The sequence below is a fragment of the Aotus nancymaae genome, unplaced genomic scaffold, assembly GCF_030222135.1.
Source record: "Aotus nancymaae isolate 86718 unplaced genomic scaffold, 86718_ANA_hifiasm-v0.15.2.pri h1tg000057l, whole genome shotgun sequence".
In the NCBI taxonomy this organism is placed as follows: domain Eukaryota; kingdom Metazoa; phylum Chordata; class Mammalia; order Primates; family Aotidae; genus Aotus; species Aotus nancymaae.
This window is the reverse complement of record NW_026988471.1, coordinates 49,333,436-49,361,361: the sequence shown is the minus strand read 5'-3', so window position 1 is coordinate 49,361,361 and position 27,926 is coordinate 49,333,436. Positions and strand designations below refer to the sequence as shown.

At 35.5% G+C, this 27,926-nt stretch overlaps 1 protein-coding gene across 24 annotated transcripts in view; it reads left to right on the top strand.

The window, feature by feature from the left end:
- Positions 1-27,926, top strand: part of NRXN1 (neurexin 1) — a 1,142,110-nt gene that overhangs the window by 516,784 nt on the left and 597,400 nt on the right. For all 24 annotated transcript variants that reach the window (XM_021675805.2, XM_021675804.2, XM_064364083.1 and 21 more), the window contains 3 exons: positions 18,435-18,557; positions 25,949-26,330; positions 27,548-27,738. In XM_021675805.2, coding sequence (XP_021531480.1) covers positions 18,435-18,557; positions 25,949-26,330; positions 27,548-27,738 — 696 coding nt within the window. The remainder of the gene's footprint in view (positions 1-18,434; positions 18,558-25,948; positions 26,331-27,547; positions 27,739-27,926) is intronic.

The following is a 27,926-nucleotide window of genomic DNA, read 5'->3' as shown; positions in this document are numbered from 1 at the left end:
GCTAATCTTTGTATTTTTTGTAGAGATGGGGCTTTGCTATGTTGGCCAGGCTGGTCTTGAACTCTTGACCTCTGGTGATCCACCAGCCTTGGCCCCACAAAGTGCTGGGATTACAGGCATGAGCCACCACACCCAGCCTCAGGGACACTTCCACATCCATATGAAAATAGATTCAATAAGCTTATGATCTCTGGGGCTTGTTTTGTTTGAATTATTTGGTTTTCTTTATGCCTTATTACATTTGTCTCTTCTCCCACCCATCTGCACTTCCTTTCTTTCTACTAAGATTCACTCTTCTTACTTCATTTCTTGTGTTGTTTCGTCCATTATCTTTTCCCTTGTCTTCTTACAAGATTAAAACTCTTTGGGGATAAAAAAAATATTTAAGCAGACCTTCCAACTACTTTGGCTTCTCACAGAAAATGGTTTATTTAAGAGGCAAAGGCAACAGAATTATAGATAACATTAGTGTGAACAAATTATCAAAGGCTGAAGTTCAATTTCTATTTGCAGTCCAGTGCCCAAGTATTGGATAGAAGGGACATCTAAGGACAAGTACTTGACCTCACTTTGGACTTGGGTATAGGAAAGAAACACTTCGCATAGTGTGTTACTGAAAAATGTACTTTGATGGATGTCTGGAGTAGATGATAAGATCTTTGTATTATCATTTTATTACCAGAATGAAAAGATCAACTGGATATTAGTTATCACCAATTTTTATGTAGATAAAAATGGAAAGCAATAAAAGAATGCAAAATGTCAACCACTGGCACTTAAGCCATATTAGATTGCTCTGATCAGGCTGCCATTTGGGAAGCTACTTAAAAAGATATGAGGAAATTTCTGGGGGGCTGGAACTTGTTAACATAAAGTAAATACTCAGTTCAGAGTCGCTGCTTGGTGCCTGAGAGCAGAGAACTGTAAAGGGAGGCTTTTACCTCTGCCTTCACACAGCAGTCACTTGATTTGTGGAGTTCTGTCAATCACTGCCTGTCAGTGACTGGCGCTATCCACCTGTCTAGGATAGAAGCTGCTCAAGGAATAAGGGAAGTTCAAAATATAAATATAGAAAACAGAAGTCTTGTTGGCTTTTGTCGTTTCTGTTTTGTTTTACTGAAAGTCTATGTGAAGGAAAGAAAAAGAAAGTTTATAAATTATTTTCAGCAAAAATCTAAAAGAAATTACATGTAAAATGTAAAGCATGAGCATAGATTTCTGACAGAAACAACTAAAAACAGGCAGAGGGTATTGGCACATGGCAATGAGTCTTTAGAAAAATATCAAAATTGGAGCCGGGCACTGTGGCTCATGCCTGTAAGCCCAGCACTTTGGGAGGCCAAGACAGGTGGAATACCTGAGGTCAGGAGTTTGAGACCAGCCTGACCAACATGGTGAAACCCCATCTCTACTAAAAATATTTAAAAAATTAGCCCAGCATGTTGGCAGGTGCTTATAACCCCAGCTTCTTGGGAGACTGAGGCAGGAGAATCATTTGAACCTGGAAGACAGAGGTTGCAATGAGCCGAGATCACACCATTGCACTCCAGCCTGGGCCACAGAGCAAGACTTCATCTCAAAAAAAAAAAAAAAGGAAAAAGAAAAATATCAAAATTGGAATTAAAAATAAATGGAAGCCCATTTGAATTATGAAAAGTTTAAACTTATGACAATTACGAAGAACAGTACAGCTTTTATTGCATATTTAGATGGCTACATGGATAAGGCAACTGAACAATACTGTGAGTGGTTGAAAAGTAGATGGCACTGGTCTATTTCAGTAAATAATTATTCATTGCTTATATGCAAATATAAAATGCTACGATGCTATAAAAATTGCTCTCATGCAGATTAACAGTGCATCTTGAAACCAAGCACAGTTATTAATTTATTCACTTTAAGCATTTCCTTATTGATACTGCAAAGACTCTTAAAGTAATGCAACATTCTTGATGAGTGTTGACCGAATTGATCAAATTCTCTTCAGTTGTTGAGAGATGGCATTATAACAATTGCCTAGGTAAAAAGTGTAATAAAATCCAAGAAAGATTTAGAAGAAACATTTTAAACTTGATATTTCCTTATTAGTTTCTGTGAAAAAGGAGTTTCTGTTATATAAACAAATATCTCTAAATCTAAGAGACCACAGCATGTTGGTCAGATGCTTTCATTTGTTGTGTTGTTATGAAGAGCTGCTTCTAAACATCCCCCACTTCCTCCATTGTTCTGAGTTTCTTCTCTTCCTTCCTTTCCTCTCTTCTTTTCTCCCTTCCTCCCTCCCTTTCTTCCTTTCTTCTCTCTTTCTTTCATCTCTTTCACTAACTCTATACTCTCTATATGTTGTATATTCAACTTCCCTAGAAAGAGAATCTAGTGAATCCATTACTTACCCTTGTCCTGTTGGGCAAATCTTTCAGTTTAGGTCACCCCATAACCTATTCACTAGATCTTAGTTTTGGTGGCAGGTGATCCAGTTGGTGGATCCAGTTGGATCCAGTGGTAATCCAAACAGCTGTCATTAGAGTAGAGGCCACATGGCAACATTCTCTTCAAAGCAGAGGTAGGAGCAGCAAGCTTTCTACGCAAGCATCTTTTCTCTATGTTGTCTGACTAACAGTTGTTTTCTGTTTAGCTATAAAATACTCATTAGAATTACAATCTGTTCAACATATTACTAGCTAACATATGGTACATAAGTTAAGTGGGCAAAGCTCTTTAAATTATGAGACGATCAGAGAATTTGGAGATTGAAATGTTCTGTGTGTTCAGAGCTCTTATTCATTTCTTTTACTTATTATGAATTTGAGCAAAAAGCAAGATGGATAAGAAATGTATTATGAAAACAGTGTTCCTAAAGATAAGTAAGAAACACTAAAAGGCTAAGTTACTTTATTGATTGTCTGTTATTACTTTTTCTTTGAATACATCATTCATACAATTGTGGAAGTTTTTCACTCACCAGTGGCACTTCCCAGGAGATCACTCTAAATATAGACTTGAAATATTTTATGCTTAGTACTATTGAAATAAATTATATTTCAAATTCAATTGTCCTTTTCTAGAGATAACTGTTATGGTTAAAATTGCTTTAGAAATTTATGATTTAAGGTATGATTTTTTTTTTAAAAAAAGCTCTTTTAAATGTTGCTTATGAAGAATGTAGGTTTCTAGTGAAATTCATTCATTAAATTTTTGGAAACATGGAGAAATCAATCAGCTATAAAATCGGAAGTTTCCAATGTAAATAAGCATGAACTTCTGTAGAACCTGAAGAATTCTAAAATATTCTCCATTTCAGTAGGTGCAAAGTAGATTATACAGTAAAAATTAAAGCCAAAATATTATAGAACTAACATGCTATAATGACATGACTTAAAGTTGCTTTTACAGATTTTTTATGAATTATAAAAGTTTCTAGTAAAAGAAAGTGAAAAGGAAATTATTTAATCAAATAATGCAGGATTCTCTTAGTATTCAGACATACTCACCTAATACTGTTGAAATAGGCAGACAAATATGGAGTTAGACTATTATGATGAGTACAATAAATAAAAATCGTAGAAAGCCCATAAAATAAATTATGTTTAATAAATCAGCTGAGAAATTTTATACTGCTAAATATAATATTTTGGTAATCAAGTAATTCTTTATGCAATCAATTAAGTAAAATTAGTTTAGCTAATAGACAGTGAAGAAGTAATCAGTATCTCCTATTTTTTTTGTTATCAATTATAGAACAAGCAAGGTACCAAGGAACCATAATAACAAAATTGCTTTTTTATTATGTTTCCAGAAGCATATCTCTCAAAATGTTTATAGTATCTGCTGGTGAGATTGAGGTAATTTTTAGTTTGTTGTTTTTATTCATCATCTGTAATTTCTGCAATTACTTTTTTTCTTTGCTTTTATGATTAAAAAAATCAAAAGTGGGTAAAAGTAAATGCTCTGTTAAAATACAATTTAAACCAATTCCACCAGGATAAAGCCACACTAGAGCATATATTTGTAACATGTCATGTACATTTCAAATTTACTTAGAGACTAAATTTCCTGCTAATTTTGACTTTCAAACTAGAATGAATATCCTTCAAAACAACATTTTGTTCCTAGTTAGAAATAATATTCATATTTGTAGGCTAAAAAAAATAGAAAATATACAAAAGTAGCTTAGGATTTCAATTTCCACAGAAAAGTTTTATTAATGTCTTAAATGTCCTTATAGCACATAATACTTGGCACATTATGTACTCAATATATAACACATTGTATAATGTGTGCATCTTTAAAAATATAGAGCCATGGTATAGAAATGTTTTTGCACCCTGTTCTCCAATTTTAGCAGCATGTTGTAAACATTATGTCCTGTCCTTGAATAAAACATACAATATTTTTAAATGTTATCTATTGCTTCTCTTAGATTTTATGCCAAGGTGATATAAAGCATTTCCCGAGCCAGTTGAAGTAAGATATAATAGCGAGGAAAAATATATGTACCAAAGGAAATTAAACCATGATTCTTCAGTGATCTCAGTTTTCTCAGATGATAACTGGTTGGGAGCATCTGTGAACAAGATCATGAGAAATAAACCAGATTTGAATAGCCATACATGAGAAGATACTTCTAGAAGTATTAGTGTAAATTATCATTATTGACTGTAACCTACTAATAGAAAGTCTAACATAATCTTACCTTAGGAAGATCCACCAGGAACAGTCACAGAGACATAACTCAAGATTTCTATCAGTTGTTTGACCAGATCCAAGGAACTTTCAAACACTGTCTTCAGATAAACCAAGTTAATTTGGCCTAAGATTTCATTGCTAAGTTATTGTTATAGTGGGACAATTGCCATTTTATAACATTTCCTGGAGCGTAAGGTGAGCCATTCATTTCAGAAGATATTTGTCCAAAGATAACTTCAGAGAATTAATTCTAATTTTTTTAATTACTAAAATTAATAGTCAAAGAGAATCATAGCACTCAAGCTAGTGACTAAAAGCTGACTAACTAAATAGGCTTATTTAGTGATGATTACAGAAAGCAATTAAGTTAGCACTATTATTACAATCTTAAAATTCAAATAAAGAAGGATTTAGCAAATAATTATATTATTGCTTAGAAAAAATATATTGCATTCTAATGTTCACATGATGAATGGATTAATAATGATGTACAGTTTGTCCGTAGCCTTCATTTGAACAATCATTTTGTAAAGAAACCAAAAGAAAAGAAGACAGATGAGATGTTACCGTTCAACAATTGTCACATTTCTTAGAATGTGTTTTCTTTAAGCAAATAGGTTCATAAAGTTTAGAATCAATTCTGAGAAATAGATTTCTAAGCATTATAATGACTTCCCAGGGAAAAGAAAGGAAGAAAAAATAAACTTAATAAAGACAGAAACTTAGGTTTATTTTTTTTCTCTAATATGCTTCTTACTTTTGGAAAAAGTTTGTACTAGAATATCCCAAAAATACTGAGGGTGAACTAAATGTTGTGAATTCATTCTTGTACTTAATAGTATTCAGCTACCCTTATGTTAAGAAGAAATAGAATATAAAAGACAGGTAAATTCATTGACCTTGAATTATGAAAAAATGTACATCCTTTTTGACCTCATAAAAATAAATGCTATAACTATTACAGTGGTCTATTTAGACATGGAATAATATATTTAATTTAAAAAATTACATTCGTGACTGTAATCTATGACTTTTTTTATGGAATATCAGTAACATTTGTAAATATCCAAATGCTCAGAACCCATATGCTTTTTGATTTTTTTTTAATTCAGACAACTTGGTATTGTGTAGGTATTGTATAAAATGAATTAAATGAGTATTAGTATATCAGCATAACCCTTTTCTTTCACACTACATCAACACAGAATACATTTTCAGTTTTTAATGCTTACTTAAAAGCATATTGAACTATTTAGTACTCAATTTTATATTTGCTAGCAGTCCTATTATGTGATAAGCATTCCTTGGAAATGACCTTTTTTAAAAAGAATAAAATCACAGTCTAAATTTTTACTTCCATTATATTAGGCTTATTTTATTATACTTCTTAAACTTGTCAGTTGAGTTAGATTAGATTTAAAGATGGCTAGTTTTAAAACATATTTTCTAGCAATATATTTATTTAATTTGTGTTCATTTTTACTGTGTTATAAATGTAATTATATTCTTAAAAAGTAAATTATAATTCTTAAAATGTATGTTTTTGTATTGAAAAATATTTACATAAGAGGTATTTATCCTGGTCTGTCATAAATGGGTACAATCAATAGCAAAACTATAGAGGCTACCTGTTTCTTAGTAGATGATTTTAACCTTGCTTATTCATTTGCATAGGCTGTGATATTTAGACCAGAAGAAACAAAGCAGGAGGTGAAGCATGGAAAAATACTGAAGTTTGTTTTGTAGATAATAAAATAAGTTTAGTATGATTTAGGAAAATGGCAGAAAACTCTCTGACAGTTGTTTCCAACAACTCTCCAAGGTCATATCCACTTGAGAACAAGATCTATGTTTTCTTATAATTAAATACTTATTAAGTTTTGAGTTCCTCAAATTCCTAAGCCAACTATTTCCTTTGGACTTGGAAGTCTGACTCCACATTTTCATTTGCACTGGCCTCTCAAATTATGTGGCTCATCATGCCTCTAGTAAAGTTAAGAGGCAGAAAAAGAAGAATTTAGAAATGCCATTTACACTTCTAATTTTAATTTTTAATTAAATATTCTATCTGATTCTTGTGAAAAAAATAAAACAAACAGGTTTCACTCCCAACCCAATACCTACTGACTTCTGACCTTAGGTCATTTTGTTTTACTAGGCTGTATGCATCATCAAGTTTATTTTCAACGTAGCTGAGCAAAAAAACTGTCCAAATAATTATCCAGATAATTGAGTTACTCAAGCTCTCCAACTGTAGAGGCTGCCAAATTCCATCCTGCTAAATATGAAAACAAGAGGACAGAGTTTTCTTTTTTATTTACATTTCTTAGTGAATGGAATTATTAAAAGTTGATGCCATTATTTTTCATTAGCTACTTGGCTTAATTTAATATCAAGAGATGTTTCATCTACCATAAAAAAAAAAACCCCACAAAGTTTACACAAATAAACCCATTCAACAACTACTTAGTGAATGACTATTATGTTCAAGGCACTGAGCTATAGGACATTTTTCTGAGATTTTAAATGCATTGAGGAGAAGATAATAATGACAAGATAATACTGATGATAGTTACTATTATCACTACTATAATTGAAAGCTTACCATAAATCAGATGTTGTTTTGAGTTGTTAAGAAGCATTAAACCCATTTACATTGTTTCTAGTATTAGCTTATGTGATAGAGGAGAATATTGAAGCTTGTAGAAAGTAAGTAGTTTGCTCAAGGTCACACAGCTAATAATTTGTAGAACCAGGATAAAACCCAGCAGTCTGTGGGTCAAGAAATAAATGCAACAGAATTAGTCATCACAGGGCTATTTAATTTTTCCAGTATATTTTTTAAAGTTTATAAATGCCTTTCTTCTGTTATTAGTGTTCTTTTTTGAAAAACAAACATCAAGCTTAATATCTGACTTTCTCTCATTTGCTCAAAGTACTTTTTAACTGAGGATGAGTATTTCTGGTATTTTTAGCATAAAGGAATTTATCTGTCCTGATGACTCTATTGCTTTGCTTATTAAAAAAAAAAAAAGAGGCAAATATCTCCTTATAAGGATGTTCTGAAAAGTTCTCAAGAGTATATCCTTGGCTAAACTGTGGAGCACTGAGGAGGAATAGAGAAGGAAAAGAGAGAGGAGTTACCTGGCTCAGCAGGTAGTTTTACTTCCTGGTTCTGAGGGTTATTGGTTTATCACCAAGCCCAGTTCGTGATTGGCACCTGGCCTGGCCAGCAAGCAAGCCTGAAACAGCTTCTCTGAGACCCCAGAGGCCGTGTCATTAAGGGCAGACACTCTGGGGAAGGTGACTCAACTATGCTTCTCACATTGATAAATAAAGAATTTTGCCTCCAGCCTTGTCTGCACATTCCTGAATGTAGAATTTACTAAAGGAAGCCTCAATAATAAATAAGCATAAAACTTATAATCCTAATAAGGACTGGCTTCAACAGCATACAACTGATGCAGTCACCCAGGGCCATATGCTGAGAAGGGCCCTGGGCTTGGGTTAATGCTCTACTGCTACCACCTTGAAATTTTTAATTTTGAATAAGGACTCCACATTTTCATTTGCACTGGCCTCTCAAATTATGTGGCTCATCATGCCTCTAGTAAAGTTAAGAGGCAGAAAAAGGAGAATTTAGAAATGCCATTTACACTTCTAATTTTAATTTGTAATTAAATGTTCTATCTGATTCTTGTGAAAAAAATAAAACAAACAGGTTTCACTCCCAACCCAATACCTAGAAATTGAGAAAGAGAAAATAGAAACCTGTAATGAGGAGTTAAAATTTTTTAAGTGGAGGACAGATTATTTTAAAACCAGAAAGTAAGGCAAAGTCAAATAGTAGGCTGAAGGTGTCATAATTACAACCTGGGAAACATATCCTCTCGTCATTTGTAGGGAGGAAGCACTGCTGCCAGTAACCATGACTCAGGCGTCAAGCAGTGGTAGCTCCTGCTTCTGTTTCTATCTTCTCATCATTGTCACAATGACAAGGCTTGCTCCCAGCTTCTCACAAGGTCCTGCCTCACCCCAGAGACTATTGTCCCCAAAGTCAACTGCCAAATAAAACTTGTTAGTACCTGGAAAAGTTGATATAGGTAGAAACCTAATTTTAAACAAAGTGCATGCAGGCACACACACATATACACACACACACACACACACCCACACACACACGTGCACACCAAGCATTTAATGAAAGTTTCTATTCCAAATTTACAGAAGAGGAAAGGCACTAATTTATCCTAGATTTTAGAAGTACAGGGACTTTGCAACTAATTTGTGTCATTTAAAGTAGCAGTCTCCAGACTTTTTGGCACCAGGGACTGCTTTCATGAAAGACAATTTTTCCACAGACAGGAGTGGTTTCAGGGTAATTCAAGTGCATTACATTTATCATGCACCTTATTTCTGTCATTATTATTACATTACAATATATGATGAAATCATTATACAGCTCACCATAATGTAGATTGAATGGGAACCCTGAGCTTGTTTTCCTGCAACTAGTGGGTCCCATCTGGGGTTGAGGGGAGACAGTGACAGATCGCCAGGCATTAGATTCTCATAAGGAGCATGCAAACTAGATCCCTTGCATGTGCAGTTCACAAAAGGGTTTGCCCTCCTATAAGAATCAGATGCCACTGCTGATCTGACATGAGGTGGAGCTCAGGTGGTGATGTGAGCAATGGGGAGTGGCTGTAAATACAGGTGAAGCTTCTCTGGCTTGCCTGCTGCTCACTTCCTGTTGTGCGGCCTGGTTCCTCACAGGCTATGGACTGGTACCTGTCTGTGGCCTGGGGTGAGGGGGATCCTGGGTTTAAAGCCTTTAAAAATTGCTTTTAATTGTTTCACAAGAAAACAAACAGCAATAAAAGAGTTAGGAGAATGAGTATTATTAAAGTTATGTTAGAGTTCATGGCAATATCGAATCTAAAACTCAGGTTTCCTCATACTTAAATTCTTGACTACGTTTCCATTATTATTTGTTTAATATGCAATGTAAAATTTATGAGAAAGGAGATTTTAAATTGTCTATTTGAGTTTGTCTTACAGAGTCTTGAAAACTATACCTCTCAAGCTAGCTCCCTGTTTTAATGAAGTTTTATTGAAACACAGCCACTCCATTTATTTACATACATTTTATGGTTGCTTGCACATTGCAGTAGTAAAGTTGAATAGTTGCAATGGTGAACATATGGCCAGCAAAGTCAAATATATTTACTATCTGGCCCTTTACAGAAACAGTGTTTTGACTTCTGATCTATTAGAATGTAAGTTCCTTTGACTTTAACTTGGATATTCCCAATGCTGAGATCAGTATTTGGCACAAAATAAATTTTAAACAAAATTAATAGCATATGGGTGCCATGAAACCCAGAATGAGTAAGTAGTTAAATGGGGTACACAATAGGCAAATATGGACCATTCAGTTTTAAAATTTTATAATTCTCAGATGCTACTGTACTGTAACTACTCTTCCTAATTCAATTACCAGGTGCTATAGGAAGTTTAACGGTCTAAAATATATTGAACAGTCATGTATAAATATAGAACCAATTTATACATAAAAGGTAGTTCTAGTCTTTCTTTTAAAAATTCCTACCTGTCCATCATCTATGCAGTTTGTTAGGTGATGGCTTTGGGGAAACACCCATCAAAATCCTCATGCTCAATAAATGATTTAATTGAGCAAGTCAGATTAACCACTGAAATAACTAGGTAGAGTTCTGAAATAGAAATTACAATGAATATGTAAGGCAAATAAAGTGAACTTTAGAACCAATTGGTTTGAGGGAATACATATCAGAGGCAGGGTACCTGATAGAGATGGTTCATTTATGTAGTTAGCCTAATATATGCACCACTAGGGGGAGATCGCTACCTAAAGGGTATGTAAAGATGCAATGAGTTTAAGCTTGTGGCACACACATCTAAGAGTTTAAAAATCCAAATATAACTGGTATGGGTTTAGTTTTTTCAAGTTTCTTTACAGTCACATCCACCTTTCAGTTCCAGAGGCATCTGCCAGTTTTGCCTCTTAGAGGTGTTTGCTTGCATTGCTTGAAAGGTTCTCAGCTTTGTTTTATTCCTCTCTATTGTTCTTCACTACATTTTCCCCCTAAATTCATAAACCAGGATAAATTGTTCACAAGACATTTGCACACAAGGCTTTCTAGCAAAAAGGATCCAAATTTAGTATTGTGTACATCTTATTTTAACCCAACAAGATTAAGCAAGTCGTTATTGATGTATTTCAGATTCCCTTGCAAATATATTTTACATTCATTTTTATATTTAGGGTGAATGCTTATGAATTAAATAACCAAACACAAATACAGGGAAACCTCAGGTTAAAATGGCAACTGTTCCAAAAAATATGACTTTGGGAGGACTAATTTCGAAAGATTAGACTATGCAGTATGCCTGTTCAAATAAAAACTGTGGATGTTTCTCTCAATATACATTTTTATACAGTGTATAGTATATTTGACTGTCAACCATTTTTGAATGGTAGATCCTTTGGTGGTTTGCAGATCCCATGTACTGTTATTTACCGTATTTTTCATAAAAAGGAGGGAAGTTAAATTAAGATTCATTGAGGTTACACAAGGTGCAAAGCACTTAACACATCAGATTTGTTATATCCCTTAGTCTTTACAACAAACCTATAAAATAAGATAGGCATTATTATCCCACATTTATAGATGATGGAAAGAAAACTCAAAGAAACTAACATACCCAAGCCTAAGCAACCATAAAATGCAAAAGCTGCTTTCAAATCCAAGTTGATGTGACTCTCAATCAAGTACAAGCTTTTCTTATGTTGCACTCAGATCTCCCTTGAAATATGTGAGAATCTACATTTGAATCAAATGTAAGGAGGTGTGCAAAAAAACACACTTTTCATCACTGCTTCCAAAACTGTGTATGGCAGTAAGGTTGTTTGTAGATTGTACTGATTCTGCTACGCAAAGAGGTGGATTTGTTTAAAATGTATTTAGAACAATATTATTAAATATATATAAATATTTATATATATTTATATATATAAATATATATAAATCTAAATAGGGAAAGGCATGACATGCAGAAGTCAAGGAATGTTTACTTTCTCTGACTCTGGCAAGACAATAGATAATCTATGTTGGACAGGTCCTGAATAAGTTCAAGGCCCAGACATTAATTTCACCCTGCCAATAACAAGGAAGACAGAGACAAGACAGAGATGTCTATAAAAGGAGAGTTGGACTAAGTAGCTATGCTTCCCTTGAATGCTATTCTTGCTTTATTGAATATAGTCACTTAGTAGTCTGTGCTCCAATACTTTCAAATATAATTCTTAGAGATTAACGAAATAGTTGTAATTAATTGGGGAAGAAATCCAATATACAATTTTTTAAAAAAGAAAAAAAAATTAAGTTGTTGAAATGCAATAAAAATCCTGAATCTTGGCTCCCTAAGGATAGAAAATCAGAAAAGCCAATCTGTTGCATAACTCATATGACATGAGAAGAAAAGATCTACCAAATCTTTAGGAGATAATCTATGAATTTAAGCCTTGTAATTAAGGGAGTATTGGGAATGCATGCTAGAGGGAGGTTAATGTGGACGGACTGAAACTGGCAGGCCTTGATATACATAATACATGATGTTCTGCAGAAATAGCTTCTAATTCATAAGCCACAAAAATCCTTTTTGTAAATCAAATGTAATTTTAAAATCAAGGGGTTATTTGAAAATACTTTTAACAAGACTTGGCTGGAGTTTTCTGAAAAAGTTATTCTTTTTTTAAAGGGAGAAATAAACCTCCTAGTTGAGGGGTTTTATCTGTTTGAAACTGACTTTGAAACAAGGGATTCAGAGTCCAGGGATTCCAGGTGACACCTCAGGGGCCAAGTTAGGCTGCCTCTCTCTCTCAGCAGGGCAACTTTTCCTTTATATGGTTTCTCTATTCTTTTATGCAAGATTATTTGTGGAAAAGAAGTAATTCCACTAATTCAAAAATAATGAGAAAACCTTTGCCCCAGTTGAGCTCCTGGATTTTCACATTGCACAACCATACAGCCATACTTGGCCTGCATAAGATGAGCTTAGAGAAATACTGAGTCAGATTCTCTCATATTGCCCTTCCCTGGTTTGATTCTTTGAATAGGTGAAAGAATAACATGCCTTAAGTAAAAGAAAATGTGCTTTAAAGATCACTTCATTATTTCCCCTCATAAGTTTCTGGTCTACAATTTAGTGTTTAAACTGAACTTGGCCATAAAGCAGGGGGATATCCTGGTACACAGAGAAGTATGTTCTTTCTCCTGCTTGATCATTTACTGATTAATTGGTGCTGTATTCTGTGAATGTTGTCCAAAAAGAAAAAAAAAAACACAGTTGTCACCATTTAAATTTGACTATACAAAATAATGAACACATTTTCTAGCACATATGAAAATTGTCCTCTGGGTTCCTTTGAGTTTAGTAATTCTGGCGTAGAAGAGCCTCTTTAAGACTCTGTCTGCTGTCTGCTTACCATGCCAAAACAAAAGTGATGAAATCCGTAATAGTGATAATAAAAATTAAAAAATACGATTAGAGATTTTCACTATATTATTGTACTTTTTCATGTAGCTGCAAGGTGGTTTTGGTCTTTCTAAGAATGAAAGTATTTTGAAGTTGGCTATAGGAAAGTTTTTTAATATACTTTTATGTAGGATTGTCATTTTACAGATAAAAATAAGAACAGAGAAAATAAATGTCATGCTCAAGGTGACATAATTAGCTGATGACAGACTAGGGACAACATCCAGTTTTCTTTACCACTCCCTCCCATAAATACAAATTATTTTGTTCTGAGACTAATATTTAATGAGACCTAAGAATCGTATTGATGTGGAATGGAAATAAAAGTCATTGGCAAATATGGTTATTAACATGGCCAAAAATCTACCCTCTTTTGAGTATATCTCTATCCCTCTCACACACACACATCCTCACAGATACACACACATACACGTACTAACACACACTTTCCTTTGTCTGTACCATGCCTCAAGTTGGGGTTAACTCCAACCCTTCTTAGGAGTTAATCCTAGGGATGTGTGGACTTTATGGATGAGTAGGTTGTGGAAGAACATCAGCTTACACTGAATTAAGGAAAACTGAAATGTTTATTGCTTCTATTTCCATCTGTTATCAATAAGTTTTAGCTACAGGGTCACCAGCAAACCCAGTGAATATCACCACCCAAAAAACAGTTATACCATAGATTAGGTCAAACTCTGTTGAAAACAACTGACAGGTTTACTAAACTGTACTCTTGCTTGGCTTTCACCTTTGCTGTAGAACAAATAGCAGTCAGTGACCAAACACAGACTCACGCTTTGGTATAGCTTGAGAAATTCATTCTAGATCAGCATTGTCTAATGAACAGAATAATTTTTTAAGAGTTTGTTAGTGCTGGGTGTGCAGTGGTCCACACCCATAATTCCAGCACTTTGGGAGGCCAAGGCGGGTAGATCACTTGAGGTCAGGAGTTTGAGACCAGCTGGGCCAACATGGTGAAACTCCGTCTCTATTAAAATAAACAAATTAGCTGTGTATGGTAGTGGGTGCTTGTAATCCCAGGTACTCGGGAGGCTGAGGCAGGAGAATCACTTGAACCCGGGAGGCGGAGGTTGCAGTGAGCGGATATCGTGCCACTGTACTCCAGCCTGAGCAACAGAGCAAGACTCCGTCTTAAAAAAAAAAAAAAAAAGTTTGTTAGACTGAGAGTCTAGAGACCTAAACTCCTTAATTAAACAGTTGTGACGATGGGGACATCATCCTAATGTCTTTGCATTTCACATTTCTTATTTGTAGATGATGATTGAATTTCTGTACTTCTCATGTCCCTCCTAGTTCCAAAATTCTTTAATATAACATTAGCCTGCAGAGCTGAATCCTGACCTGGTCGGATGAAATCTTAGCTGTGGGCATTCAGCATCATTGTACCTCTTATACTACTTGCAGATCATTATCTGTGGAAAAGACCTTTTAATGAAAATAGAAAACCTCAAAATCTCAGTATTCTCTCTACTTCTCTCTGCCTTTGAGACTTAATAATTCACTCAACCCTTCTAAATCTGCTTCTTTAACTACAAAATGAAAAATTAATACCTTTATGGCTTAAATATTATGTTACAGTAAAAATCAAGTGTAAAATTACAAACAAGTCAAAACTCCCTACAAAACATAAGGAATGATAACTTTAAATAGAAATAAGGCTATGGACTTTCTTAAAGTCTTTAAAATATTGCTCACTGTGTTAGTCCGCTTGGGCTGTGACAACAGAATACAATAGACTGGCTGGCTTAAACAACAGATTTTTTTCCCCTCAGTTTCTTGAAGCCTTGGAAGCAAAGATAAAGTGTCAGCAGATGTGGCTTCCTGGCTGGAAGGCAGCCGCCTTCTCTTTGTATCCTCACAACTGCTGTTTCTTCCTTTTCTTGTGAGAGCCCTAATCCCATCATGGGGGCCCACCCTTATCTAAACCTAGTTATATCTCAAAGGCCCCATCTTCTCATACTATCACACTGGGGGTTAGAAATTCAACATAGTGAATTTTGAGGGATGCACACATTCAGTCTGTAATACTCCCATTAATGCAGGGGGAAAGATACTGACACAATTGATGCATGGTTTGATATCCACCAAAGGAAAGGAAATACTGAAAGGTCATTAACACCTTAAAGTGACTATAATTTTGTCATTAAAATCATGGCAAGAGGATAGACTCTCAAATTCAAAATTTCAACAATGAAACCATCTTCCTTTAACAAGTTTGTGTATGTTTAATTCTGTGCAAAAGTGAAATTCTAAAAGAAACGTAAAGATAAGCTGAAATCTCTCCTCACTTTACGGATGGGAATGCCAAGACCACCGGAAGTTCAGTGTGTTAGCAAATTGGTGATTATGGGTGGAGACAGGTCCTCATTGATGTCCCTTCTTCTGTATCATATCTTTAGGAGCAGTCATTTCAGCATGTCTAGGTAGGAATTGTATTACTTAGAGATTTTCTTCCACCTGGACTCACACAGAGGGTGTGTAGGATTTGCTAACAGTGTGATCATTCTGTAGGGTGAGGTGGGAGTCACCACGAAGAGCATCTTTTCCACCTCCTGAGAAGTTAAGTTGCTAGCCAAGGAGTCTTATAACTAAGAGGCTGAATCATGTAGGCAAAAGCATGTAGGCTTTGAGTAAGGCCAAGGATGAAGTTTGGTTCTACCACTTTTTAGCTGTGTGACCTGGGGACACGTAGTTTTAGCTTTATAGGCCCTCAGTTTCACATCTGCAAGTTAATAATGTAAAGGTAAAACAAGACAACAGACAAAGTGCCTGCTACATAATAAGCACTCACCAACCCCCACCTTCTTTTTTAGTAGCAAATCATAATCTAGCAACTACAATTCTTACCTCCCAGTCTACTGCATTTTCCATTACACCTCATGTTGCATGGGTAGCATTGTTTTGAACTGAGACTATTAAGTGCCTTTTTGAAAACCTTATCTTCCAAAATCAATCTCTTCACAATTTTAATAATGCATGAAAGGAGATAGAAGTTGGCCCACAGAGATTTTTATGAACCAAAGGGTTATTTTTAATTGGATTTTGTGCCGGTTGTTATGGAAATAGTTGTTGCATAGATTATCCATTATGACTTTACTGCAAGATCAAACCCAGGATGGGGTATAAGGATGATATCACCCTTATGTTTGCTTCTTTTCCTTGACAAAATGCATTTAAAAATGGAAAGGATAGAAGTAAAGCTGCTTCAAAAGCACGTAGTTCTAACAAAAAAGTACCTTATAAAAATAGCTCTAAAATGATATGTTCTCTTTTCAAGGATCAAAATGAAAGATGACCCTTACTGCCAGCAGGATGCTAAGATGCTGCAGTTATTAAACACTTCTTTCTTCACTGTTGAATTTAGAAAGAGTATTTTTTTTTTCATCCTGGAACTTGCTTTCAACATTTGATCTCTAAGTATTTTTGCGGTTGCTGGACTAACAGGCTTTCTCTAGTGATGAAGCCATCAATCTCTTAAAACTGTTGTATCTAGAACAGTTTTAAATTCATGTATCTGGATTTGTAATTTAATTTCTCTAAAGAAACAAAAAAATATAAATAACTGAGGCAATTCATCCTGTACAATTTAGCTCATATCACTGGCTTATTTCTAAGCCTGAGATACACCATCCAAGGATACATGACTTGAATTATTATTAGCACATTAAGAGAGAAATCAGTAGGCTGGTAGATGGACTGTGGTTCTGAAAGCAACAACGATCTCATGTGGATGGAACACTGAGGTTTCTTCTACTTGGTGTCCTCTCTTTCTCTCTCTCTCCCCTCTTTCTTTTTTTTCTTCTCCTTGGCCTGTATCTTTACTTTCTTATACATCCTCCTGTGATCCTTGGGCGTTAATTGGTTTTGTTGGCAGAATTGTGGTTAAACAAATTGTGAACTCCAGTCCTGATTCTCGATCTGTTGAAAGCCATGAAATTCAATGATATAATGCCCTTCATTATTTTAATGTACCAGCATATTTCCATACTTAAATACCAGGGGAAACATTCATTACCAAACAATGTATCTTTAATGTTATTTTTTTCTCAATGATTCATAATGTCAGATTAGTAGAAATACTTACGTTTTAATAAAAATATCAATTATATTAAAAGGATTTTCCTTTGCTTTTTTTTTTTTTTTTTGAGGTGAAGGATAGAGTCTAGCTTAGTTGTTTCAATAATTTCTACCAAACACCTTTCTGAAACAATATGTCTCTTCTGGGTCCATTTAAATTTCATTTGCATTGGTTTATGCAGATTCACTAGCTGTTCCTTTCCCAGTTATACTTCTTGCCCATTGCCCACTGGTAAGCCCTTGCCCTCTACTGTTGGCTAACACCACTACTTTTACGTCACGCTCTACGGTTGACTGTGCCTATTTTTTTCTTTCTTTTCTTTCAGCCCTCTTACTATGAGTCAATACTTACACCTACACCTACCAGAAGTGCCTCCACCACCACACAGAGAGATTTGTGACATAAAGGTCAATTAGTTGTAAGGTTTATTTAGACGTGTTTTTTCGACTCAACTTCCATAAATTTAGGTGGCTGAAGAAGCTGAAAACTTGTTGAGCACTCGAGGAACCTGATATAAAAGCGGAATGGCAGCCATCACACAATATAGCACCTTCTCCCAGAGTCTACTGGGAGACTTATCTGCTCACTGAAAATGACTAGCTAATGAGCTAGTCAGATGTCTTCTGGAGCTCAGAGGTTACATGATGGCTAGACACTTTGTTAACAAGAAAGTGGTAACTAAAAATCAGAATATTTATTTTTTTAATGTGTGTGTAAATTTGGTTGGGTTCCCAGTGCTATATTGACTGTGCCTATTTATGACAGCAGGTTAATTCACTTGTTATAGATCAATGCATAGGGTTAAAGATTCTTAAATTGTCACATCTGAATGTTTGTAAACTTGTCATTTTCCTTGCTTGCTGACTCTAATGGGCTAGAAAATTGGTCCAGCCCACCTCTCTTCTCTCTCTCCTTTCTCTCCCTCCTCTCTCTCTTTCTCCCTCTCTTCTCTCTCTCCTCCCTCTCCCTCACCTTCCCCCTTTCTTTGTCTCTTTCTCTCACTCTCTATGAGGTTCATTTGCTTGACTGATTCTGAGTGTCCATAATGACTGTTTGGCATATTCTACAGGCAAAGGTCCCGAGACTCTTTTTGCTGGCTATAACCTCAATGATAATGAATGGCACACAGTGCGTGTAGTTCGGCGTGGAAAAAGTTTAAAGTTAACAGTGGATGACCAACAGGCCATGACAGGTAAATACCCCATCCCCACCGTCTTTTGCTATGCTAATGATTTTGACTCTTATTTCTTGCAGGTGGCTTTGCAAACCAAGGCTGGTACACAGCTTGAAGCTTATATACACAATCCATTTTTACTCCAACTCTTCTAGTAACAATTTCATTAAATAAGCAGACTTTTAAACGTTTTCTCTCTTTTAAACGTTTCTCTGAAACGACACTATTTATGTCATATTCTTTGCCCTTTAGTAGTGCAAGAAGAAATTATGATACATTTAATTTTTGTGGCCTGATGAATATCTTAGTGCCTCATCAAATATTGAAGTCATGGTTTAGATGCCAATTTCTGTTTCGTTTCTTTGTTTTGTATATACTTTCGCAATGAACAACTGCAAGTTCTACCTTTTAACTTCTAGGTAATTTGATAGATATATTGGCATTCTGTCAGATGAAACGCTTTTTTCATTTAAAGCTATAATAGATCATTTTGGCCATTTAGCTCAGTTGGTTAAATTCTAATATGAAGGATGTCAAGTTTAACCCCCATTTTTAGGTTCCTGAGGCGAGCTGTATGAAGGGCCACCTTAGAAACACAGGAAAGCCATATAGAAGAGGAACCCTTCTGCCTTTATTTACTTTGAAAACAACTCCAAGCACATGACCAACTGGGATCTTAGCTTCTTTTTCTTTTTTCATAGAAGATAGCCATGTTAATTATTCTGATAAAAAGCACAAAATGGTCCTCGTGCAATGGATATGTGTCTGTTCATTCAATTTTAAGGAGGTCTGTATGCCCAGAGAACAGTCAACTGTATCAATGGAGCAATATTACGTATAGGATTTTAAACTTTTGAAAGATTCATTCTTTAACTTAGGGAAGGAAGGCAAAAAAATGAACAGGGCAGAAGAGTATCAGCTGAAGTTCAGTTAGCTTTGGTCTAGGACAGCTTTTTGAAGAGGGGTGGATTGGCTTTTAGATTAGCATCCATAGTTTGGACAACTGGGTTTTGTCAAAAGGCATGGGAATGAACAGTTAGGATCTAAGGTCACACGTAAGAGTTTGGGAAGAGGCAGCTGCCAATGGCAAGATCTTGCCAGAACCACAGCACAACATTTTTAAATCTCTTAGTGCCTCTTGAATATTACAGAGTCCTGTGAAGTAGATAGGGCACACATATTCCCATTTTGTGGGTGAGGTAACTGGTACTCGAAGAGGATCAGTGAATTATGTTTCATTTGAATGTGTTACAAGATCTGAAGAGAGAACCTAGGTTTGTTTTTTGTTTTGTGGTTTTTGCTTGGTTGGTTTTCGAGTTACAGTCCATCGTTTAATATTCATCAATATCCTGGTAAGTGTCTGGCTCTGTAGTAAGTATTTTCTCTGACAATGTATGATATTGTAAGGAAAATACGTAGATACATATAAAACACAGATTATTACTGAGGGTACTATGTTGCATAGGGTAATAGATGAACTACTGGATAGTTGACATGAGTACTTCATGGTCTTGGAGTTCAGAAGAAAAGTTGAGGAATTTGGTTTCAGGTATTGTTTAAAGCAATTGATACTATTTGATCTAGGCTTTAAAATGAAAGGATAATGCAGGAGAGCAATCCACACAAGAAAGAATGATGCTGATGGGGCTAGAGTAATGTTCAGGGAACTAAGAAGTTTTCTTTTGCTTCATGTAAGCTTGTGGCAGTGGGCATGGCTAGAATGGCCTTTTGAGGCCAGTGAGTTGATGGTCCGGACGAAGGAGTTCATATTTCATAGACTTTCAGGAAATTGGAAGTCGCTGCATTTAAACTGAAAAGTAAACTGAGAAAATATTTTTTGAGCAAAGTTCATTCTGTGGCAGTGATTTAGATGGTCCAGGATGTAAAGTGGTAAGTCCTGTACTACAGTGGATGTATCAGGGATGAAAACAAAAGAATGGTGCAAAACATTTTTTTAAGAAATTTATTTTAGAAAGTTATTTCAAAATAATTTCAAATATACAAAAAGTTCCAAAAATATTACAGAGGACACTGTTATACCTTTACTATTGTGAACATTCAAGCCAATATGTTTTGACATGTGTACTCTCTCACTGTCTCTCTCTCTCTCTCACTTTTCTCTTAGCCAGTTGAGGGTAAGTTACATATACAATGTCCCTTTAACCCTAAATACTTCAGCATGTATTTTTTAAAAATGGGAATATCCCCTTACCTAAGAAATGAAAGCTACTGACTTCAGTAAACTTTGCTTCGATACAATAGATTTTTCTATTCTGTCATCCATACTCCAGCTTTGTCAGTTGGTTCGATATTATCTATATGCTGTAAGCATGTTTCCCCTCCAGCACAGTGTTCAGGCTAGGGCCAGCTATGTTTTTTTTTTTTTTTTTTTTTTTTTTTCCAGTGGTCATGTTTCTTTAGCTTCCTTTAATCTAGAACATTTCCATAAACTTCCTTTGTCTTTCATTACGTTAACATTGTTGAAGTATATAATCTCCTCCTGCTTTGTGTTAAGATAAATCACTCATTTTGTGCTAATCTGGCATTTCCTCATGATTGAATTTATATTTTCCATTCTTGGATGAAATACTGCATTGTTGATGTTATGGCCCCTGTACAGTAAGTATCCCATCTAGGGCACATGCTGCCCATGTCTTTGGTGCTTTAATTTGACCATTTGCTCAACATGTTGTACAGTTTCTCCATTGCATGATTACTATGTTTTCTCCCTTTTAACTAATAAACCGTCTTTGGGGAAACATTAAGACCATGCAAATATCCTGTATTTCTCTCACAATTTCGCCCTAGATTTAGCATCTGTTGGAGAGTTTTGCTTGATTCAGTCTTTACTATGAGCATTACAAAAAACTATTATTTTCAAACTCCAGCACTCCTTCCACATTTACAGTCAATGCTTAGCATTCTGCTGTAAGCAAAGGCCCTTCCTTCTCTCCCCTTTCTTTCTTTTTTATAATTTTTCTCCTTCCTTCCTTCCTTTCTTCCTTCCTTCTCTCCTTCCCTCCTTCCCTCCTCCTTCCCTTTCTCCTTCCCTCTTCCCTCCATTCATCCTTCCCTTCCTTCCTTCTTTCCTTCATTCCTTCCTTCCTTCCTTTCTTCCTTCCTTCTTTCCTTCATTCTTCCCCGCTCCTCCCTTCTCTCCCTCCCTCCTTCCTTCTCTCCCTCTTTCCATTTTGTCAAAGTTCTCATGAAAGCCAACAATTCATAAGAATAATTCAAACTTAGTTTACATAGTACATAAAAGCTTTCCAAATGTGGCAATGGAAGCTTTAGATTGAGATGTTTTTCAAATATCGTAGTGGCCACTTGAAGCCACCCACAAATCAGAGACATAATGGGAGTCTTATTAAATTTTATAGCAAGTCAGAAATCACAGAATGATAATTTTTAAAAGGAAAGTACTAGAGACTCTTCATGCAAAGTCCTACATTTTCCCCCTCTCTTTAAGTTATAGTAATTCTATTAAGTCAAGTATCTGTTGAACACAGGGCAGTACATACTCAGGCTGTTCTTGGGATTGTTTGTACCTCACCTAGGGTCACGAGGACAGCAGTTGCTGGCAGAGAAGCCCAAGGAAGGAGATATCCTAGGTTATAGATGACAAGGGGTTGTACAAATTATGTGGAATCCCTGAATGGGAAGTCACTGGGTTTCAACTCCTCATCTAGTCTGTCTAAAAAATCTAGAATTGTGTTTGTTATATCTATGTGTGTATGCCCTTTATTGAACAACATTCACCATATATCCAGTTACTCAAACCTAAAAGCCAGATATCATCATTTCCCTCCTTTCTTTCATTCTGTACATCATTAGTAAATCCTGGAAATTATATCCACATATTTATCTTTTTGTTGATTATTTCCATTTCTGCTATAACTGCCCTCGTTCACTCTCCAATCTCTTGTACCCACAAAGGGAATACATACCCCCCCACAACACACACAAACATCCACACACACGTACGTTGAGTGTTGAGTCATGGTTAACCGCTGCTTGAAATCCTCCTTAGCTCTGAATATAAGAAGCACTGTGAGAAATCTGGACCCTGGCACTCCTTTCACTCCCATGTGAATCACTAATCTACTTGCTCCCAGCTCTGCAGCCATGCCCTCTAGCTGTTTCTCATCCAAAAGCCTTTCTTCCTCTGTCCCCTCTTCCTGGAATCCACCCTTGATTCCCTTTCTGCAATTCTTATCATGGCTTTCTCTTTTTAATTCTTCAAATCTAGCTTAAATATCAAATCAGACTTCTTCTTTCATTTCACATTTACCAACACAGTACCCCATTCATCAAATTCGCAGCATTTCTTTGAGTTTTGTTACTATATATTTAACTACATCCTTACCTCTTTTGTCTGCCTTTCCTCAATAGACCGTGAGTTTGGAGAAAACGGGCCCTTTCTGCACCTCTCAACACTATTTCTCCAATACCAAAACTAGCACTTGACACATATACCACACAATCAGTAATTTTAAGTGAATTAACAAGTGGATGTAAGGGAGGGTTATTTTGCTCGACATGAGAAATGTAATCTAACGCAGATCACATATTGACCTTCCTATTTATTTTGGTAAAAATATTTGACTTGGAAATATTGAGATTTCTATACAAACTCAGCATCTAGGAAACATGTTTTGGTTGTTATCTTATTGGAGATTATTGTCAGTCTGCTATACCTTAGATATTCTAATCAAAGCATTTTGCTAATTCCAAATTCTCCTTGGTAGTGCTAAATGATTAGAACATTAAAAATCTTTCCCCTTCAAAGTCTTATTTTTTTTCCTTATTTAATCAACAAATGTCTACAGTAGCAGAAGTGCCTCTATTACTGATGAGGTTTAAACATTGGAGTAAAATCCTGAGGAAAAAATAATTTTTTAAAGAAAGCAGCAACCAGTTAATATTTTCGTAGTAAATAATGGCTTTTGGATGCTAATTCTCCCCAGTGAACACACATATCTGCCATTACTGTATGTGTGATATAGATGTGTATATATATATACACATATATATGTATATATATAATATTACATATACTTATTAATAAAGAATGTGCTCTAAAACATAGATTATAATGTCTTTTCTTGTAACTGGGCCATAGTTGCTTCAATGCTGTTTTACTGCCTTTTTATTATTTATGCTCTGTGTGGGTACTCGATTCCTTTGAGAAAGGAAAATGAATACTGTGTTATTTTTGTTACTGAACTCCTTAGTCCTGTGAATAAACTGGTCTTTCCTTTTTTAGAGCGGGTAAGAACTTGACAACTGGGGGTAATATTTAACTTCAAGTGTTAGAAATTTTTTTTCTGATTTTTTTTTTTTTAACTATTGGTTGTTTTATCAATAGAGCTTTTAAGAAGATACATGGCAGTTTCAGGGCCAGAGTGGGGTTCACTGAATTAAGGCTCATAGTTTAATGTATCATAAGGATAAAAATCAGCACAAGGGGATATGAAAGCCCACATGTTTTATAAGCATCTCATATTCTTTCTTGTATTTAGCTTCTTAAATGCAATGTTGCTGGTGTCTTTAGAGCTTCATATTTGGAAATAATTAAAGATTAATTTTATTTGTTACCAAAGAGGTCGATCCCCACGGAACAATACTGGGGTCATTGAACAGGAAGAACTGAGGGAGAAGGTAGAAATGATGTCACGGGAGAAACCAGAAGTGACAAGGATGCAATAGCACTTTTGCATCAGATAGACAATCAGGAGGCATGGTGCTGAGGGTAGGGAGAGACAAGTTATTTATGGTGACATTTTTGTTTTAAAAATATTTGCAGAAAGGGAATCAGAACAAACCAATGGCTAAAAAGAGAACGTGCCAAGGATGACTAGAATGTTGTCTCCAGGACCAAGGACTGATAAAGAGTGTTTGCAAATGAAATCGCATCAAGTACATTTCGGGGGAGTTGTGTGCACGAATACATTTATAATCATCAAAGTCAATTAACCAAATATGTAAACGGCTTTTCTTGCACAACAAAAAGCATGGCTTCTAAATTTTACTTACAGATATTTCCTTGAAATGCTACCTAATATTTTACTATCTTGACTAAAGAAATGGAAATTTGTCAAACTGGCTGAAAGGGGCACACGTAGATGGTTGTTCCATCTTCATTACGCCTGGGGAAAAGGTCCAGAGCATTTTGTCAGGAGCTGATTCTGGGATTAGCTCTAACTAATATTTTCATTCACATTATGGATGACGGAGTAGGGTAACTTGATACATTTCCCAATTATGGCAAATTGGGTAGGTAAGCTAGCACCTGGAAGAACTTGGTTAAAAAATAAATGTGCATTTTTAGTTGCAGAAGAGAGTGACTGACAGTTTATTTAGACAAGAGCAAGATGCTGGGTATGAACCACTAGTACTGGTACAAGTAACTTATATTTATGCTGTGCTTTAATATTTAGAAAACAAGTTCACATCTTTGCTTATTTATCTTACCTTCAACCTTGCAAACAGGTGAAATGTTTACTCTGGAAATAAAGATGGGACTAAGTTTGCTTTTAAGGGTTTGACAGAAATAGGGAGAGACAGAGAGAAATGAGGACTGAGCGGAATAGTCAATTGCTAAATAAATTTGCATCCAAGCTTCACCCAAGGATGTTTAAAGAAGATTTTTGCCTGGTGATATGGTGCATGGTGGGCTAATTTTACTGGTATTATCAAAATTGGGCAAGCTTTGAATTAGTGTATGGCGCTAAATTTAGTTATACAAAACTTAAGGACAAAAAAATGGCGTAGGTACAGAAATCAGCAGGATTTCTAATGTGTTTAGAAGACTAGTGGGAACAAAAACTATGGCCATTATTGAACACAGAAGAGGGAAATTGAATAGTATATATTTAACTTCTAACACACTTTCATGTTTCATTATTGGAAGAAAAGGCTGCAACTCTCCACTATTTCTATTGGGTATAGGAAAATATATAGTCACATTTTTTTTCCTGGAAGAACGTTTATAAGGAATAACATCACCTAACCATGAAACTGAGATGTGTACTTACCAGTGGTATGACTGAGAATAATCACTGCTCCTAATCCGTCTCTCTGTCCACCCACCCTTGTTCTCTTTCTTTTTCCTTGTTCTCTTTCTTTTGCTATTTCCTCTCGCCTTTTAAAAGATACTGTTACTTTTCTTAATGAGGATGATTTTTGTTAAGACTAAAATTTGGACAAGGATTAAAACCTGACCCAAGAATGTTTTATTAGATAATCCAGGTTTACCTTTTAGCATCATTTAGATGTTCTTACCATATGCAACTGAGTACCAATGAGGTATCTGGCTTCTTGTATTTTAAAATGTGATATTGTTATGAAAGCCTAAAGTTGAAAGTGCCTTTCAGATACAAAAAATAATCATATGTTACTCACTCTTTTAGGTCAAATGGCGGGTGATCATACGAGGCTGGAGTTCCATAACATAGAGACTGGCATCATCACAGAACGACGATATCTTTCTTCTGTCCCCTCCAATTTCATTGGACACCTACAGAGCCTGACATTTAATGGAATGGCATACATTGACCTGTGTAAAAATGGCGATATAGATTACTGTGAGCTCAATGCCAGATTTGGCTTCAGGAACATCATAGCAGACCCTGTCACCTTCAAGACCAAATCGAGCTATGTTGCCTTAGCTACCTTGCAAGCCTACACTTCTATGCATCTTTTTTTCCAGTTCAAGACAACATCCCTAGATGGACTAATTCTATATAACAGTGGGGATGGAAATGACTTTATTGTGGTTGAATTAGTTAAAGGGTGAGTACATGCCCTTTCAATAACAAATAAATAAAACTTTGGAAAAATGGACATCAGTTTCCAAAAAATAAACACTAAGAAGAATATATTAGCTCCTAAGGTGGTGGGCAGGGGCAGGCAGAGGACAAATAGGGATGTATTTGTTTAAATCATCTCTTAGGGATATTAAATTAATATGGATTCAGGACAGTTTTTTGCACGTACGTTTTCACATATGAGATACAAATTACATCAGGCTGTAATATACAGAAGGCATGTCATGAATCTTACACTTCAAGTGGGAGTTTCCTGACTATGCACAATATAATTCCACAAAAGCATTGCTACAAGTTTGGAGGATAGTCTGTGCTAAATTAAATAGCTAATTCAAGTACTCAGATTATTTAAATTTCAAAGAATCCTTTTAACACAAACTTCTTTCTATGTCAGAGTTCCTTAGAAAATTTAGAAAGGAAGATTTGTGTAAACTTTTCTTAAAACTGTGAGGAAAACTTAATGTATTTTAATTGATTTGAGCATTTATTCATTCATTCTGCAAATATTATTGCATATTTACAATAGGCTACATCACATGCCATGCACTGATATACATATATATACCTCTGCAACCATTGTGCACATCTCAGATTGCTACCACTGTGAGTTGTACCCACGCACACCAACATACAATCCTAGGGTTTGTAGATGAACACATAAATAGAAAAGAAAAACACTGCGACATGTTTCTTGAGATGATCACATGCAAAGGCTCAGGAGTCTTCAGGGAAATTAGAATAAACCTGTAGAGCAGGGAGTGGGTATTTGATCTGAGTGTTGAAGGTTGAGTACACATTTCCTATACTCAAACGGGGATTTGAGATAAAGGAGAAAAGCAGGTGCAAGAATGAGAACAATGTCCATTTCAAGCGGTTAGAAAAGGATGGAGGGAATTGTGGAAATAGGGAAAGCATGGTGAAAGATACCTCCTTCCAAATTCGTAGATTTAAATGTAGACCATTATTTTAAAAATCATTTTCACCATTTCCTTTAGTGAAGACACTGAACAATCGAAGTGTTTGTTTCTTCTTGTTAGCTGAGCTTCTACGTAACTCATTGTCATGACCTCTAGTAAGGATGAAATCACTGGAAAAAAAAAAATCTCCATTTGTAATATCAACTTTAACTTCATTAAAATTTACAAAGTGATGGCAGTTTCCCCTCTTTCATTCTTTTCCCAGGTACTTACATTACGTGTTTGATTTGGGAAATGGTGCTAACCTCATCAAAGGAAGCTCAAATAAACCTCTCAATGACAATCAGTGGCACAACGTGATGATATCAAGGGACACCAGCAATCTCCACACTGTAAAGATTGACACGAAAATCACAACGCAAATCACCGCTGGAGCCAGGAACTTAGACCTCAAGAGTAAGTGCTGTTAAGTCAGAGTGACCAGTCTTGCACCACACAGTCTGCCTTCACCCGGAAAATCCTTTGCTTAGGGGCGTGCTTGTACCTTCTGCAAAGACTGACCAGAACTTCATTTTCAGCACCTAATCAATAATACAACACACAAGCCTCTGCTCCCCCTTTAATGTGGTAGGAACCTATGTATT